The sequence below is a fragment of the Ciconia boyciana genome, chromosome 3 (assembly GCF_034638445.1).
Source record: "Ciconia boyciana chromosome 3, ASM3463844v1, whole genome shotgun sequence".
Lineage (NCBI taxonomy): Eukaryota > Metazoa > Chordata > Aves > Ciconiiformes > Ciconiidae > Ciconia > Ciconia boyciana.
The window spans coordinates 65,553,809-65,573,619 of record NC_132936.1 but is presented as its reverse complement, the minus strand read 5'-3'; the positions used below and the strand labels follow the sequence as shown (position 1 = coordinate 65,573,619).

General features: G+C 38.1%; 1 protein-coding gene across 1 annotated transcript in view; it reads right to left on the bottom strand.

Annotated features, from left to right (window-relative positions):
* PEX7 (peroxisomal biogenesis factor 7) overlaps positions 1–19,811 on the bottom strand; it is a 48,508-nt gene that overhangs the window by 14,949 nt on the left and 13,748 nt on the right. The window contains exons 6-9 of the mRNA XM_072855932.1: positions 15,592–15,698; positions 15,088–15,201; positions 10,751–10,806; positions 69–168 (exon numbers count right to left, since the gene is read on the bottom strand). Of these exons, the coding sequence (XP_072712033.1) occupies positions 69–168; positions 10,751–10,806; positions 15,088–15,201; positions 15,592–15,698 (377 nt within the window). The remainder of the gene's footprint in view (positions 1–68; positions 169–10,750; positions 10,807–15,087; positions 15,202–15,591; positions 15,699–19,811) is intronic.

Sequence of the window (19,811 nt, the reverse complement as noted above, 5' to 3'; positions counted from 1 at the left end):
CTGCAGTCCAGCCATGACCACAGTAGCTATAATAGGCAAGTGAAAAGTAAATTCATCCCAGCTCTTACCTGACCACGGTTGTGAAGACTTAAATCCAGTCCACATGTAAATTCAGTATGATGCTCGACTGTTTCCAGCAAAGGGTTAGGCTTGGAAAAGTCCCAGAATCTATAGAGAGAGGGAAGGAGGGAGGGGGAGAGAGGGGGGGGCGGGAATCAAACAAACCACAATTAAAGTAATTGAAAGGCCATTTCAAAAATATAATGCAAGATATTGACAAATCTGTTGTTGCCAGGGTATTTAAAAAGGCAAACTCATCCACTTAGGAAACATAACAAACCATATTCCTGCAAAGCCATCTGCTGATTTGCATAAATTAAACCCCACTGGGTAAACCATCTTTGTCTCCTGTTGCAGAAACTGAGATCAAAGTTGGCACCAAAGAGCAGCCGTTGGGACATTATTAAAACACTACAAAATGTAGGCTAGAATACTCTTGTCTTTTTATTCTATTTTGTGATGGCTGGGGAATTTTATCGCTGAAAGACATTAGCACAATTCATGATTTTTCTCAGTTTTTGGTATTGTTCGCTATGGGATTTTCATTTACTGCAAATTACACGTTCATTTAGAGATACTGGTCATTCCCAGTCTCAAATTTGAGACTGTGCTCCTGTGAAACAGAATTTAATGTTATAATTTAATAATGAATTTGTACTACAAAGATCAGTTGCATTACACAGTTAATTCCACTAATTCATATTTCAAAAAGCAATTTTTCTTTCCAGCTTTGGTTGACATAAATGCTTAGAGAATAGAATTCTGAAGTGCTTTACTTCTCCCAGCTACAGCCCCGTTAGATGCAATGTCCATCAGAGCAGTTAACAGCAAGGATAAGAGAGGTGTAAGAGAAGATGGGATGAAAGTATAGGTACAAGAAATCTCAGTTGTGAAAAAAGGATTCAGGAATAGAACTTTCAGATAACAACACACTAAGACGCCATATGATGGCACAAAAGAAAGATTTGTTTTTCTTTTTTGCATTGTATATACTGCTTAGAAAAGTCCATACGCTGCAAAGCACAGCACATTTTGTGGGCTGGCAGCTGTAATCAAATTTTCTACAGCTCAAATTTTCTCAGAGTGGTCAATCATATGCTTTACTTCTTCTGTAACAACCACAGAGGCGTCTCTGCCTTGCTCCTGTTGGGGAAAGTGACAATACTTAATAAGAACAGTTCATTAGTGGACCAACTACACTGAAAGCACTGTATGTTCAAATCAATTCAGGTAAAATAGCAAACACTGGAGCCAGCAGGGTCAGTTTGTTTAACGTGTAGATGTTATTTCCTTCATAAACGAGCAGAGTGGTATCAGCACAATGGCTATGCCATAGCAACAACCCTCTTAACTTTTTCCTAGTACCTGAGATCTAAGACAAATAACTTATTTTGCAGGAGAGAGGAGTAAAAGACCATCGCAGCATTTTCATCCTCCCACATTTGTTCATAAGAAGGTAAGGAAACAAATCTTGTTTCTAAGTAGTAGTGGTAGCCTTCCTTACCACATGAACTCTCCTCTAACTCTTGAAAGACAGATGCTCCTAACTGAAAACTAAGATTAAAGGAGACAACTTCAGATCTACATGAACAAAAACTTTGACAAGACTTTCTGATCAATTTTAAAAATAGTAGGACAATTTGGCATTTGTTGTATGGAGTCATGTTTGCAAAAAGTCAGAAGCGGTATAGAGTTTGAGAGTGCTGCAACTTAGTTCAAGTTCCACAAACTGAGACCTTTGGGGTTTTTTTGTATAAAAATAATTAGTAGTGGAAGTCCAAAAAAATGTACAGTCTCCGGACTGAGAACCACTGATGACAAGTTAATGATGGCTCTTATAACAACTTTGCAGTCCAAACTGAAAAACACTATCTATAGCCCAGCTTCCAAAACTAGCATGGTGACAACAATTTTTTGCTCAGAGTGAACTTCCATCGTGTTCTGAAGACTTAGAAAACTTCCATTGTGCTTTAAGACAGTGTTTACCCCAGCAGGACAGCTGTACAGCAAAATGAAGATGCATTCACAGCACAAATAGGTGTGCTTGCATTACTTTAATTGTAGGTGTATCTACGCAGTGGGCAGCATGAACTTCAACAGTAGGCCAGACAACCACATATCCTTTTAGGGTCCATTAGAGGTTTGTACAGCCTGTACTATCAGGTGTGCCACTTTGACAGAACTGCTATTTTTACCCATATTATGTACATTAAAACTAGCACTCACAACTGCAGTCACATCTGCACTGACTGTAGACACCCTGCAACCTATACAAGTACATTTTCTTAAACTTTTTTCCACTGGAACTGTTGAAAGTATACCTCTTCCCTCATTTCTTGAGTTTGTTTGTTTTACATGTACTTCACATGCAATTCATAAGCTGCACGTACGTTTCAAGTGGACAGCTTATTCCAAACAAGTCACTACGTGAAGAGAAAAAGCCTGTCATCCTATGGATTTTGTACTTTCTACCACCCATAGCAATATCACGGAGATCTATCTTGCTACACAGATCTTCTGTGCTCCCCTACCAAAACACTTTTACCAACCCCCAATATAGTTTCTCCTACCTATCTCTTACCATGTCCTCCTTCCCACTCTACCCTTACCTCCTGCCCCTGCGCCTTCACCACTGGCTGGAAAAAAAAAAGGCAGCAAGCGTCATTTCAGGTTCCGGTGTCTGTACAAGGTAGTACAAGGCATGTGTTGTGGCAGCCTGTTGCTGCACGCTGAGGAGCTAGCAGATTAGACAGGTGGTGAATTCATGCTACATCTTCTGCCTTCCTTAAGGTAGTACTTTGGATTTCCCTCTCTTGTATGCGCATGAGTTTCCATTAAATTTGTACAAGCTTAGTAAATTTAGACTACAACTTTCCTGTCAAATCTAATTAAGTTTTCAATAGGTTCAAAAGTTACTTCAGGAAATGATTCAGGGAAAATGCACAGATGGAAGCACAAAGAACACAACTCCTCAAGTCTGCTTCTTTCTGGGGAACCAAAAAAAATATTTATGATAAATATTTATGCATGAAAGCTTTACTACTGCTCTCAGGTTTCAAATAGAAGATGTCTTCATACATTGTATTTTTAGGTGGGTGTGAATCAGCTATTTAGATGCTGCTTTCCATAAAAGCCCACTCAATGACTAATGCCACCAAGCACATGCAACCACATCAGGCAGAAGTCACAGTAGCATATGGATGCATATAACCAAGAAGTTTTCAAGAGCAAACCAGGACTCAGTGTTAGTTTACTACATGTGTATCACCCAATTCATTCTCTTGCTCCCATTCTCTAATCCCTGTGCAGAGATAGCTACCTGTAAAATTTCTTCCTGCAAACTAGAAAAAACTTCTGTCTGAGCTGAACTTAGTGTCAAGCTACTTTTCGATACAGGCCAATCAGGGCAATGGTGTTACTTCAGGCATTAACTGGGGACATCTAACTATTTCCACAATAATATCCTTAAGATATTATTTCATTACAGTTACAGTAAAGTATCAACATTATGAAGCAGCTCAGGTATAGATTAAAGCTTTTATTCAAAGTATTACCTTCCATAAGCATCAAAGAAAAGAGGAAGAATTGCTTGAGAGCCAAATCAAATGGAAGAGGATCCAAAAAGTAATTCTGAAATAGTTTTTACTTTTGAGTTTGCTCCAGTAGCATAGTTCTTCCCTAAGGACTGAACTTAGATGCTTTGGTTCGAAGTAATTCTTGCTGAAATGCTAACTTCTTAGTTTACTTCCTATGTACTGTACAGGAAAACAAAGCACACCACTTACACATTTATGATCCTAATCTAATAGAACTGCATATGCACCACTGTTTTTTCTTATTACACATGAGTTGCTGTCCTGACAATGAAATCCCATACAAACATTTTTCTATACGGTAAAATGGCAGATTGCAAGTTATGTTTGTTTAAATTCTTCTGCCACAATATAACAGAATAACAATATAACAGAAGAACAACTAGTTACTAGCCTTCATAATATCCCTTCTCCTTTTGAAGATCTTTAAATTTGCAAAACTTACCAGTAACTTTAATACTTTCCTCCAAACAATGATTTGAGAATAACTCTCATCATCATCATGTGCTTAAAGCCAACCTGAGAACGTGTTTGTGTCATCATTCTATTGAGGTATCAACCAAAGATCCTAAACCAGAAACAGAGTGCTCTGAAAAACAGGGCATGCTCACAAAACAAAGATATTTCTTGTCACTAAAAAGTTCAATCTGATTTAAGAAATGCAAAGAGAAACTCCATTTAGGCAAGTACATGCCTTCTCTAGTACTTTTAGCTTAAATCAATACAAGGTGCAGCCCAAGATGCAGCATCCTGTACTACTCTAATCTTGAAGGATGAAGACATGAGCCAATATGGGCTGGTTGGCGTACAAGAGTAACAACTTCATTGCTGCTGATACACAGTAAGTTAAGTGTAGTTATGAGAGTGAAGTTATCCAGCTTACTCTTTGTTCCCTGATTTCTCCCCAAAACACAAATTAACTAAAAGGACAGGCAAACCCCTAACTTAGGGACATACATGGTCTCATCAGAGCTTCTAGATATTCCCCATCCTTTAGTATCATAATTCTAGATTTGGGCTTCAGTTCACTTTGACACATGCCCCACGCTTCATCAACCACTGGGAAAGGTCGGTTGGCTAAAAATGGGTAAGTCAAATGCCTGAGAAATACAGAAGTGGTTGCCACTAACATATAGATAATACTGTAGGTACGTGTGGTCTCTCTCAATACTTCTGCTTCCTCATCTGTCCACAAAAAATCCCCTAACTTTGCCTTTCAGACAGACAGGATACTTTTTGTAGAGAAATATTTAAATGTATTTGTATGACAAACATAAATAATAGATAGTTTCACAAACAAAAAGCAAAAAGGGGTTATTTAAAGAAAAAATATGCACTTTCCATAAGAAAAAATATTCAGATGCTGCCATAGTTAAATATTCAAGTATAAATACTTAAAGGTTTTAATTACAAATATTTAACACTTATACAGACCTGTTTATTAAGAGACATTAAAAAGAAAAAAATACAAGTACCTTTGCTGTACTGTTCAACAACATTATAGTGCTAGTCATAGCACCAGAAAATTTGTTTTCATAGACAAAATATATTAATCTATTTCTGAGGTTGAATCATTTGATGAGTAGCTCCTGCAGCCAATACTTTCCTAGTTTTAAGAGAAATTCCATCTCATAATACTTATTTCAAAGAAAACTAGCATGTGCAGGCAGGAAAATGCCAGTGAATTGAAAAAATACAAGAACCTGGGCATTCATTTATATGTCAAAATATTTACCATGAAATTGTAATTCTTGTTTTAATCCAAAAAGGAAACATGTAGCAGAACAGATATGCTTTCCACTGGCGTATGAGTGATTTTGACTAACACTATAGTTGCAACAAACAGTTAAATCGTAATTGAAAAATACAATCAGTTTTGAATTTTGTTAGTTTCATCAGATGTAATGCCCAAAGGTCTGACTACCACTAGCAACTCTGCTATCAAGGAGACTTTTTATAATGATGCAGGAGCTATAATCAACTGAGACATTCAAATTAACAGGTTATTCTACTGCAGAGTTTTCAGTTTCACACTGGAAACCACCAGTGACAAGCATTTTGATCAGAGGGAAGACATTTTCCATTTGGGGGGAAAAAAAAAAAAAGAAAAAAGAGAGCAAATGAGCAAATACCCACCTTTTCACCTTGAAGAAAAAAAATAAGGAAACAAAAAAAAGACAAGGATAATTAACTGAAGTGAAAAACAGTTTCTTTTATGAGCAGCATTATTCCAGTTCTCAAGGTTTCTTTGTGATCCAAGTTACTGAACTTGTACATAGTGATGGAGAGCTGGAGATAGCGGTTTACCTTAAAGCGTCTTGCAGAGATATGTCCAATATAGTACAACTTTCAACAAAAATCGCCTTTTTGCCTCAGAGGCAAGCTTCTGTGAATACATTTCAAGATCCGGCCTGATACCAGCTTAATTAAGTTCTTTAATTTATCAGATCTTCTGTTTAGATTTTGGTGAGCACTGTCTGTGCCTAATGCACCAAAATTCTTTTTTATACTGTCCAAAAATATATAACAGTGATTCCAGTAAGAGATGATACTGATGTTCTTTCAAACTGAATTTTGATAGAGATAAGGTTTAAGAACATGCATGCAGACCTAAATAAGTTCTGGAAATGTTACAGTACTTTGTGCATTTCCTGGCATTTTAATGATTCATTTGTGTTAAAACTGCTCCTTAATTAACCTACATTTTTCCTGAACTCTTCCAAAGAGTGAGGAAATGGTATAGAAAAAATTTGTCTCAATGAGGCCTTTACTAGACAGGGGTTAAATCCAAATCATTATACCCCAGTATGTAAAAACTCAAGTTCAAATCTACACCCTCTTTTTCTTAGCCCCCAGTATGAAGTTGGCATGTGAACTAGTTTTCTTTTCAGTGGCTTGACTATAGTGCACACATGCAATCATTATACTATTTGCAAAGGATGAAGCTAAGCGTTGGTAACTTTGGTTCCAACCTACTATTTTTTGCTTTTAGATAGCCACTTGTGATTATGTGCCAAACTAGCTGTTCTGCCTGAAACAAACAAAAACCCTGCCTCTTACATGGCAGTTTGGTAATCTTATCTAAGATTTGCGTTTGTTTAGTTAAACTATAAAGCTTCAGTAACATTTAAGATTACAGAGCTTAAACAGTCAGCTATGCCGTATCCAGTTATCTACTATATGTTAATGCTTACAGACAATTCTGAACTTCAAATAATAATGTTAAAGAAAATAAAGGAACAATATCATAACTAAGCCGCTATTAAAGTAACACTGCTTGTATCAATGAATCTGTTTTTAAAGGACTGCCATACCATACTGTTCTATGAATTATTATCAAATATGGCTAAAAAGTCACAGGCCTTGAGTAGGTTTGGATCAACAAGATCCAAAATTAACCCCATGTACTGGAATCCCTACTTCTCTTCCACCTTTTATACATTTATCACGTATTTTTGTTCTTAAATTGAAATGTATTTATATGTGTGTATATAGTCATGTCCACATGTGTATGGTGCATCCAGTCAAACTGAATATTTCTAAGTGAACTCTAATTCTTACCGTGAGCTACATTCCTCCCTGTAAACGACAGTACAGGATATGTGGTAGAGGTACAACATAGTCATCATATTATATTATTTTAAAGAGATGTTCCCAAAGTATTGTGGTAACAAGTTTCCTCCATTATACAGAATATTTTGCTTGTGCCACCCTTTCCAAAGACTTTCACCTGGCCTTCTCTGTTGTTTGTTCACTCATACCAAACCCAGCAACTAATAGTTTTAGAAAACTGCTAAAAATCTGTATTTCATCTCTTCAACCCTGCCTTCTGTCCCTAGTCACAACAAGTAATTGTTTGCACAGAAAAATAATGCCTAGAGTGGCATTTTGTGATACAGACACCCTGGTATATGAGCTAGGAGCCCTCCTCATCTTTACTGACAGTTTCCACATATGAAAATGTCAGAGCTGAAACTGCACTAGATTTCAGCACGGCATGAAGCGCATTAGTGCCAAACTTGAAGGATATATAGTTGGTGTCAAAAATGGGAAGAGCATGACAACACAATCAAGTCACTTCAATGCATCAGCATGCCGATTATTAGTCTTATTGCTCAGACAAGGCCACTGGAAGAAACCAATTACCACTTTTTATTTTAGACCTAGAAGCCTTTTGAGAAACTATACGCTGCAAACCAGCTGGCACTGCATCAGTAAAGGATGTTAAGTAAGATCCCATAAATAACCTACCACAGACCACTGTGCAGTATTCTGTGAGAAGTGCATTTTAAACATAAATAAAATTAAGCACTTTATATAAAACAGAATGCTGGTACAGCAGTCTAGAAAGTTATATACAGATGGACATCGCAGCACTTACACTGTCAGGCTCCTGGCACCAACCACATGACAGTGGATTATCACCGGCAAGGCACTACCCCTTATTACAGTAAGCAAGAGAGTAACAATTAACATAAACTTAGGAAAGGTTCTCAAGCACTTAAGTCCTTCACTGAAATAATGACATGCCTATGGGGGACAGGAGTATTATATAAGCTCACCATCCAGTTCTAATCTACAAGAGAAAGGCACAATTTTTGAAAGGAACAAGCCCATGTAGCGACTGAAAAATTTAAGGCAGTGACTGGACTGCTAAACTCACAGATTTACCATTATCACCACCTCACCTTCCTAGCCTCTCTTTCCTGAGGAGCCTTTATCCATTGCAGCACTCCAGTCTTGTGAGCAGTGCCACTATCTCTCTATAATCCCCAAGAGGCCATAGCTCTGCCACCACACATGGACTTCTAATTCCCCATTTGTCTTGTCTGCTGTATACAGGTGTCAGGCTGCTTTCACAGTGAAAATGAAAAAGCCCCTGGCATTATGCTATTCCCCACACTCTTCTCTGATCCTCATGCTTTCACTTCTCCTCAGGTTATGGTCACTCTGCCATGGTACCTGTAGCTTAAAACACTCCTCACTGGGTTAGCAAGCCTGTTGGCAAAGATGCTCTTGCCCTACTTTGTCAGATGGATCTTACGCCTGCCTCGCAGTACCCAATCGCTTAAAAAAGGACCTTTCGGTTGTAAAAGACAAAGCCCTGCTTGTGACACCAGATATGCAGCCAAGTGTTGACTTGCTGGAGATGTCTTTTCCTACCTGAACCTTTCTCCTTCACTGTCGGGATCAAGGAAAACACCACCTGGGCTCCCAATGCTACATAGCCACTCTTGATATATTCATGGTCACCTCTTTCGGTAACATGAGAACCCATACAGGTAAGTGGGAAAAGGCAGTGTTCTGAACCTGAACAAACCCTAGCAGTCTTTCCACAACCTCCTGGACCTCAACCCAAGGGAGGCAACAAAACCTTCCAAGACATCAAGCTGGGTTGGCAGACAGATACTTCAAAAGGGAATGCAACAGGAGTCAGTCTCCAGTGATGATGCACATTTTTCTTTTGGTGCAGACACTTGATTCAGGCTTAGCTGACTCTGACACCTCCCCAGACTGAGCTTGCTCTTCCTCACCTAGTTCCAGGGCACTAAATCTGTTCTCTAGCTCCAACTTTAGTTGCCAGAAGTCACAAATTTCCAGCCTCTCCCATCACGGGAATCTTTATCCTTATCCTCTACTGCTTGAAGCATAGCCTCCAACTGCCCCTCCTTCCTTGCACTGTGGGATTTGGAGTCTCACTTCTGCAGGATACCTGTGAAGACCCTGTCAATCTTGTGTTCACTGTCCTTGATGGTACATAATCTGCTTATCTCCTCCCGCAGCTCCTTCACCTCAGTACCTCAAAGAGAACACATCTCGCACAGGTGAGGCCACCATCACCCCCAGCCCCAGGAAGAGGCACCAGGCACTCCCTGCAGCCTAAGACCTGGAAGGCAACATCCTCTCTAGTGCTATCGAGGTTGAGGACTCACATATGCTAAGGACAACTGCTCCAGCAACTGTCTCCCTGTGGAATATCACCATTGTCACTGTACAGTCTCAAGCAGTGCCACACAGTCTATAGCAGAGCTTTGGAGCCCCTTTGCACCCTACATGTTTCTGTTAGCTGCGTTCTGGGAGCTGTGACCAAGAGCTTGGATGAAAACAGAGTATTCCAGCAATACCGCTCTTCCAGTAAGATTTTTGAAAATATACAAAATTCCTACAATGTTTAACACACTAACTTCATGGTGCAAATTTATATGATGTTGTGGCACAAGACTATATAGATTTATGATTTAGAAACATGTACAGGCACTGAGAATTAGCAAGGTTTCCCTTAGGAAACAGAACCTTTCTGTGTCTGGTGTCAGACCACTTAGGACACAACCAGAAGTGACATTAATTGGGATGATGTGGGCGAGTGGAATAACTTTGCAGTCACTTGTGGAGGGAAGAGGGCTTCTCCCATTTCTAAATGTACTGCCTACTATATTCAGTCCATGTTGTTAAATTAAAATGTAGATCAAAGAATGTGACTGAAATACTCAGGAATGTACTTCATAGTCTATTGACTTATGACACTGTGTATCTTAAAGAAGTGCTAATATGAAGTCAAACTTCTTCAGGACTTTTAATCAGCTTTAAATCAGCTGTACTATAAAATTCTCAGCAGTATCAGATATACTGGGCAGCCAGGGGAACTTGCAGAATTACTGTCTAAAGAACTTCAGCATACACACTGTGGAACAATACTAAAGCTTCCTCAGATACTGATAGGACAAAAACTTTATTCACAAAAAGCTTAAATAAAAGTATGTCACAGAAACGTACAAAGTCACCCACCTACATGCATTTAAGAGGTTATTACTTTCTTATCAGACACTATCACAGCCGGATGCAACTACGTTCAGCAGAATGATGTGAAAAGGATTACGGAAAACATCTGTCAGAGCAGATATCATTCAGAAGAGTGACTGAGCTAGCCTTTAGGTGAAAAACCCATGCATTTTCAACATAGCTTATGAAGAGAGAAAACATCCCATAGCAACATTAACTCCACTTCCGTATGTCCACTCTAGAACTGTTTTCTGTTGCAAGCCACATTAAAATAGATTATCTTTCCATTTTTATCCAATTAAAAAAAAATACTGTACCTCACAGTAAAATCATAGGAGCAAGAGGCCAATAAGGTTGCATGGAATGGTGAAAACTGCAAGAAAGCAAAACAGAACAACTTTTAAAGTAAAAACATTGTGAGCATATACAGACTTACTATAAGTAGAAAGTTACCAAAGTTTAACTATTTAAACTGTCTTGGTAGGTACCACATCATGCTGAAACAAAACAGACCTACATCAACAAATTTCCCCGCCATACTTCTAATTACAAGGAATGCTCTGTGGGATCCTGGTTTGGTTTGATTTCATTACAGCAGTACCAAACAGCCCTGCTGTAAAGTTAAGAAGTTTTAGGACAGTCACATAAACAGTCTTTAAATTCTGCTTTTGGCTGACAAGCTGAATATCATCTCATTATATAAAGCAAGTTTCAGAAAAGTGATGTGACCAGTTCATTATTTTCAGAGAGAGGAAACTTGTGCCATACTGCAGAGAACGTAAGATATATTACTGTCATCAATTCCATGTCCTAAAATTTTGAAATTATTTACAGAAATGGGAAAATTGGAGAGAAGTTAAAAAACTGAAGGCAGTATAACACCACTTCATAATTTCCCCCTCTCCTGCAGGCCATTTTATGGGACACACTATTCTACAGACTCTTGCAGACAGGTCTAAGAACTGCAGCAATAAGGATGCAGTTAGGTGAAAACTGTTGACCTCGGCTCCAGCTTTTTGGCAACCCTCAGTTTCCAACTATTTTAAGGCCTGTATTTCTCAACAGGAAATATACAAGTCATTGACATAACTTCAGTTTCAAATGCAGGTCCCCCACATCATGGTTCATAGGTAAGATTCTTCCTGCAAGACTTCCAATATTATTCACATCTACTACAAAGTCAGAAGTTAAGCCTGGGCTATTGCCACAACTACCCCAGTTGCCAAGAGAGCAGTGTATGTTGTTCCCTGCTGAACTCTGCTGACAGAGTTCTCTTTACTATAGCAGAATTGAGGGATGTGCATGCTTGAACTTTAACCTCCCCAGATTTCCTACAATTTGGGGGGGGGGGGGGGGGGGGCGGTGTGTCACAACAAAACACCTTTTTCTTCTGCACCTCAGGAATATGAATAATAAAGGGGAAAAAGTCTGATGGGCAGCAAAAACCAATGGCACATTTCCCACATGCCCCCTTTGCATCTTTGTCCACATAGTTTCAGATGAAGCAAAAACATCTTGTCAAAGCTGAAAAGCTTTGTCATTAACCTTAAGTATCCCAGGAACTTACCTAAGCAAACTCTATCAAAATACTTAGCAGAGTGCTACACATAAAAGTTGAAAGAATTTGCGTAATGTCTTTCTGCTACAAAGAGAAGACAATATTTTAAAATTCTGTTCCACTTAACTGTAACATATGACAATTTTATCATCTGAACAGTTGTATATAGACAGAAGAGACCAACATATCATCCAGCCCGACCTCCAACATTTCACAGATCATTCATCCACATATCTTCTTAGGTAAATTCAAAAACTATAACTACATTTCAGTATAAGAGATTGAAGCCAGCTAAGAATATGAGACAGCCAAATGCACCAACGTCAAAAATCTCCTGAAAAGGGCTCCAGGTGACCTCAGTGCGCTGATAATGCCCTGTACTGCAGTGAAGGACCACAAGAAATCTGCAGGAATCCTGACAGTATCGTGTCGGGTAGAATGCCTTGCCAGCCTCAGATCTGAAAGTCAACCCTGAACAAGTGAACAGAATACAAAAGACAGACAACCGAAGAGTGTGATTTCATGGTTGGTTTAAGCTAATTTAAGAGTGCACTGCTGCCAAGACTCGTGGCCTTCCCTTTCCTCGCCACTTCAGGCTGTGTGCTCCTGCCCCCCTCCTTTGTGTCAGGGCTTGCAATTGTGCAGTTGAGTGACAAATGGAGACAGCTTAGTGATCCAGACGGAAACTAGTCACTTTTAGGGACAGGATTTTCAGTCAGAGCAATCAGCTGAGCCAGCCGGCTGCACAGCTTTATAATTGCTCGTGTCAGCACAATGGAAGGGAAGAAACATTGGTAGGGACAGCTGCCTCTATTTAGGTAGCATCCTGGTCTCTCTCTCCATTTAGTGTGACTGCTGAGTTATACCACACAAGTTTAGATATCCTGCACCACCTCTAAGTGCTGGCCCACATTCTCATATCTTATGTCCACAGGGACCATGCCTACCTTGAAATGGAAGCTATAAAAGCCTGCTAAGATGGAACAGAAGTCATGTACTCTCACATACTTCTCCTTTGCACATGTATGCATATACAGCCTCCCCACCATCTCCTTAAAGTCCCTTAGTGAACTGATCTCAGAGGCTACAAAGAAAGTTCTACTGCTGGCCAATCCCTAATAATTATTTCAAGGCATTTTAAGAAAACAGGGAACATGATGGGCCACAAAATGGAAACTCAGATGAGATGGTATAAGAATATAAAAGATACCCTACCTGGTCAGGCCAACAGTCCTCGAGCCCAGTGCTCTATATTTACATGGCATCTTCTGTATTTTAGTTTGTACCAATCACCCCTGGTCCTCTCACTAGATACAACTGAGAAGAGTCAGGCTTTGTCTTCTCTATTTCAAATGTATTTCATTCATACTCGGTGATAAGATCCTCCCTAAGCCTTCTCTTCTCCATACTAAACAAATCTCAGTGCTCTCAGCTTCTCCTGGTAGGACAGAGGCTCCAGTCTCTCAATTTTCTTTGTGGCCCTTTGCTGGATTTACTCCAGTATGTCCATCTCTCCCTTGTATTGGGAAGCCCAGAACTGGACCCAACATTCCACATGTGGTCTCACTGGTGCAGTGAATAGTAGGGAAGGATCACTTCCCTCAACCTGCTGGCAACACTCTTCCTAATGCAGCCCAGGATGATCAAGAGTAGAGAAATTAGAAATGTTATCCCTGTCTAGCTCTTCTAGTATCTGTTTATCGACCAGCTGCTATCCTGAAGCTGATGACACTGCCTGCCTATGCAACCTCTTGTGCAGAGAGCTAATTCAAGAAGTCTACCATCTGACGTGTAAAAGAAGTACTTCCATCTGTTTGTAAACCCATCTCCTACTAGTTTCATCAAGCGTCCTTTAGTTCTATTATCACAGGTTATGGTGAATAACAATTCTGCATTCACTTTCTCCATTTTATCACGAAGACAGTGTGCTATGAATCCCTTAGTGGCAGAGCTGTTTTTAAAAGATCCCACTGTCACGGAGTAAGAATATGACAGTCTGTATTGATTGACACTGTATTGATTCATCTGTCTTAATGGCTGTCAAATTGAAGTTGCAAAATGATCTTGTTTCAAAAACAAGAAAAAACAAAAACTCGAACACCACTGCTAAATGTTCTTCCGCTATGAAGAACATTTCACAGAGCCAGATTAGAGCATGGTCAAGCAGGAATTAAATTAGAAAAAAAGACTGGACAGCCACCACCAGTGGGGATAGCAAGCAAGGGTAGTTAGGATAAGGAGGAGCAGGAGCTTCTCATACTGTCTGGCCACAAACAGGATTTGTGATATGGAACACCCCGAGTCACACCCTTTTCTCACAAATTACAACCTAAGCGCAGTAACTTTTAAAGTTGTTAGAAACACATCAAAAATTCCAAGGGCATGCGAAGCACAATACTGACCCAGGACAATTTTTTTCTGCCAGTTCAGACTTCCTAGAAAGTATTAACAAACATACCTGTTCCTGAAAGGCTTTAAAAGGATCAGGTATTATCTAACTAATATAAAAAAACAATAAGCACTGATTAATATGGAAAAAATGTCATCGTGCATCTAGAACAAATTCCTATCGGTGGGTGATATAGTAGTACACAGATTCAGTATAGTCATCTGTAGTCTTTCACGTATAAAGTTTCAAAATCTCTTTGAACATATTAACATTTTCTTTGTATACATAAAAATACATATCACGAGTTCTATACCTTGCCCTATGTGAATATTGATCCTTTGTATGGAAAGAAAAAGGCACAGCACCATTTAAAAACGAATAAGGGAAGGTATTTTCTCTATCTCAAATTTCCCATATGACTTAGCTGAAGTAAACCTCCCAACCCTCTTTCAAGCTCTTGAATACTCCTCATGGAAAGGTATTGACTTTGACTATGTCATTTACTTTGAAATCCCAGCAATCTGTTAACATCAAAATGTTTTACAGTGCTAAACTGAAGGTTTCCAAGAACAGTCACTGTGGCATCTAAAATCTTCAACAACTGTTGTTTTTTTCCTAGTTATTAGATAATATAAAATATTACTGCTTTCCAGAAAAATTTGTGTAAAAATTCAGTGGTGGTGAATGGGGAATAACATACAACTTACTTTTACTCTTCTGATAGCATAGGTATGACCAAGCAAGATGAATACTGGTTGCCGGATGTTCCGCAAATCCCAGCCTTTCAAGCTACAGTCAACTGCACCAGTTACCAGCAAGTTCTGATGATTTGATAAAACACAGATATATCAGGACAATTTAAATTGCAGTGATGCGTATGTTGGCTACAAAAATTAGATAAATCAAACAATACAGATGAATAAATCATAAATGAGGTCTCCAGTGTGTAAATTAAAGATGACAGAGAAATACAAACTGTTTCTCCACTATGGACTATTCTGCCCACTATACAAAAGAATAAGCAAAACCTCTGATCTATTTGGGCCGCCTATTTGTTGGAACAATGCTCTTCTAAAGATGTAGTAGTGAATGAGAGCAACAAAGCAACTAGACATATTTTTATAAAGAGAAGATGCATTAATGTTGCAGTAAAAAAACCCGCTATTTAATGAGAGTGGTTCAATTAGGAAAACGGACAAACAGTTTTATACCTCATCGTATTTGCACCAGTCACAGCTCAAGATCTCGGCCTGGTGGGCCGGTATCACAAGTTTGACTCCTGGGGCTTTCACATCCCAAACTCTTAAAGTCTGGTCACCTGAAACAAAGAGAAATTGATTCAACATTGTTGAATCAGCTATGGCATACAGTTAATCCACTAGTACTTAGTAGACAACTGTTTCTTAGCTGTATGAAATACAAACTATTATATGAGGACACTCAGGCCAAATAAAGCAAGCACATTATAGACACAGAGGTCAGACTGATGCACAGAAGGAATCAGAACTTACTATTGCTCTTTCATTAGGGGAAAAAAAACCCCAACCTTCATTTTATTACTAACACTTTCATTATTTTTTAAACTCTGATTTGATTAAAAGGAGATGGGGTAAAATACTTAAATAACATTTAATTTAGGAGCTTAAGATCCATTTAAAAATGGACTTAGAAGACCAGAATCATGAAAAAAAACTTTCTCTGCAAGCCAGCTAAGTACGTAGACACAGGCTTTTGGCACACAGAAAAGTGAACAGTATTTAAAATGCGACTTATCTCCAGATTCTTTCATTGAAAGGAAAATTTAAGACACATTACCTGTACTCATCATGTGCAAAACCTGCACAGTTACTCTTATTTATTGAAATATTGGAAGATAAAGTCATTCTGCTGTAACTGTTACACATATTAAAGGCAACGTCTGCTTTAACCTTGGAGCACATAAACACACCTGCACATGTGCGCACACACACACACAGAGGTCTTCAGAGAGCAATGAAGGGAGTCCAGTGTAACTTAAGAGCTGTGAAGCACCTGAGCCTCCCTCTTTCCTCCAGCAATACATTGTCTTCTACCACTAAAGATCTTTAGCATTTGTGTATACCCTTCTTACAAATTCAGTTCCTAATGGCTTACAAAGACATGGAAAACTGCATCAGCTGACAAGACAACCATGCTTTTCAATTTTTTTTAATTGTGATTCTCTCATTAACCCTGAATATTTAACTTTGTATCAGGAAAAGTGGATTCTCCAGCTCATTTGTTTACACAGAGAGAAAATTAATTAGAATTCATTATTATGCCTGTGTTCGTTCAAGAGACAAATGAAATCCCTAGAAGCTGTATCCAAACACCCATGATTTCTACAAGAAAGCATGTATCAATACTACCTAAATTAAAAAAACACTGTTTTACCTTGCTACTGAAGAAGTTACTAATGTTTCTTTACCAGAAACACTTCTGGAAATCCTCAAATTGGTTATCCTCAATAATTATGATTTTTATGCTGTTTAGATACAAGCATTTTGATGGTTTTAGTGCCCAGTTGGTCACTGGCCTTAAAATATACAGCTGGGCACAGAAAATCATAGCTCTTTTCAATAAACTGGTCACAGTTCAAACAAAACCATCCCTAGAGCCACAAAAACAATATTCTTATTGCACAAACTACCAGGCCCTGGAGACTTCGCAAAAAGACATAAAACGTTTAGAAAGTGTGAATACAAAAATGAAGCTAGAGAGAGCTTGGTTCCACTACATGACACAAGACTGGGCTTATGACTGTGTGACACAGGTCACAGGAAGCTTTGCTCTGATGGTTGGCTGGCTTTTCCTCAGACTCCATGATTGTGAGAGATACTGTGCTCTTGGTGGATAAATTCCCTACCTGTAAGGTGGAAACAACACATGATTTCTCAAGGTTTATCACTCCCCTCGCCTATTTTAATACTGTCAAGAGCAAGACCGCTGCTCAGTATATGTATAGCACTCCTGAGAACAACACCCTGCAGTCAGCTGAAGCCCCAAACATCACTACAGTGCTTATAAAAAGAGGGCAACATATGGAGAGGAAGAAACATGACCAGCAGGGTCTTGGCAAAAAAAGGTAGTATACCCATCCACCCACCATTAGTCTTGCTAATCTGCTTGCCTGCAGAGGACAGATTTCAGTTCGAGCCTTAAGTCTTTCAGAGCTATTATAATGGACTTCTTAAAAAGCTTTTATTTTAATTTCATCAGATAACATCGATTTGAAGGGGAAACACATATTTCATACAGACAGGATCATTTTTCCCAAGCAAATAAATATATAAATCCAGGTGAACTAGAATGAACTGCTACAGAGATGGGCCACCGTAGCATTATGAGGGCCAAAAACATTTGGAAAAGTAACTTACTCAGCCAATAACAATTTTGACACTAAATATACAATTGCCCCAATTATTTCTTTTTTAATAGTAAATGCTGATGCATGAGAAGAAGAGTTATTTTCCCTTTTTTTTTTATTTCTTTGAAAATGCTAGACTTAGCTGTTATTAATTCTGGCTGGCACTATTTGTGAAATGTTTTTAATGGAGTAACATAACACGCAAGTGAACCTTTCTGTGAATAGAACAGACTGAATTAAAGCCAAAGGCAAATCCAATTTTTCCATTTAAGCTGTAAGTGGAAGAATCAGATTAATTAAAAAAAAAGCTGATAAACAGTGTAATCCTGACACACTACACATTTTAACAAACTTTTTTTTTTACCTCAAACATCTGTTTCATTTCATTTCAACAAAAATTGCTGTTAAAAAATTTGGGATTTCCATGATTCCTTCAAATCTGCATTACAAAGGATGCATTTCTTCCATGTGGTAAAACAGACGTAGGATAATAATAAGTACAAGTAAAGCACACCTACTACAATTGTATTCACTAACAGCCACTTCCAGTTGGCATCCCAAAGTAAGCAACCACAAAAGTGGCCAACATTTCCCCCATAAAATATTTCTATTTTTGTAAGAAGCAATTTCTCTGTGGCAACACATTTTTGCTGGTCTGTTAGATAATGATCCCAGATTTGTTTGTATATTGTACTTGCTTTCTTTCATTTTAATGAATATTTGTGAAATCTTGGACGAATCAATAGAACTACACAATATATACTCATCTATTCAAAATTTTTGAAAGAGATGCTAATCTACAAGTACATCATCCCCGTACATCAGATAAAGACTGCTAATGTGAATGACAATGTATGATAGTGAAAAGATACAGTTTATTTAAGGTTTAAATTTCATGTAGGTTTTATACTGGCTTTTTACTCACAGATGTATTTTACCCAAATCCATAAATCATAATCTCCTAAGTCTTGTGACAACAACCAGCTAAGCAGTCATTGTCAGGCAGTGCAGAGGTACAACATTAACTATAAAAACTAGCTAGGTATTTGGGAGATTAATAAAAACCCAAGAAACCTTAAACACTATCTGAAGGCAAAAAGGATTCTAACCAGGATGGATACAATGTTTTTCAAGAACCAAAGTACTGTTAACTTAAAGTTTTACTTAAAAAAATGAATCTGATTTTTTTTAAGTTCTAAAGCAAGAAATCTGATCTTCTGACACTGTTCTCTCATCAAGAGAAAAAAAACCCAAATAATATATCTTTAATTTACTGTAGGAAAATAATTCAGCATAAAAGACACAACTATTGGCACATATGGTGTAACATCAAAGAAACCTCAATTAAAGTAAGTACTTCTGCAGTGCCATTGAATCATTACAAGTTAACACTACTTGCTTGCTTGTATGTATTTTTTAAATACTAAACTAGATAAAATTATTTAGACAGAATCAAATAGAAAATTGTGGTAGAATAAAGAGCAGAACCCAAATCTCATTACTCTGAAAAACAAGCTTTTTAGGCATGTTAAAATGATCATGCTGTCCGTTTCTATCACAGATAGTATAAGTGAACCTAGAACAGGATTAATAAAGCTCATAAGGTTCCACACAAAGAGACAGAAATAAAGTGACACAAATAGCTTTATTTAAATCATCCAACAGGACTCTACTGAATGCACAAAATCTATTTCCATGTAGTACAACCTAGATATCAAGTAAACATAACTATCAGTGGAATGCTACTTTCCAACTGGTAATTTTTTGGTCTGATACAAAATGCTGTAAGGCTAAAAATCAGAAGATCTTTTAAGTTATTTCAGAGAAGAGCTAAACAGAGTCTTTTTCTGAAAAGAGTAAATTGTTAAAAAAAAAAACAATCAGTGAAACCTTTTATTTCAGTTTTTTCCAAGATGATTAAACATAAATCTTGGGACAAAATTTTTATTTCAAAATTGACCTAACTTATGACTTATTATAAAACCATTCTTCAGCAAATGGCAATATTGGCTAGATAGCTAACTCTAACCCAAATGACCCAAAACA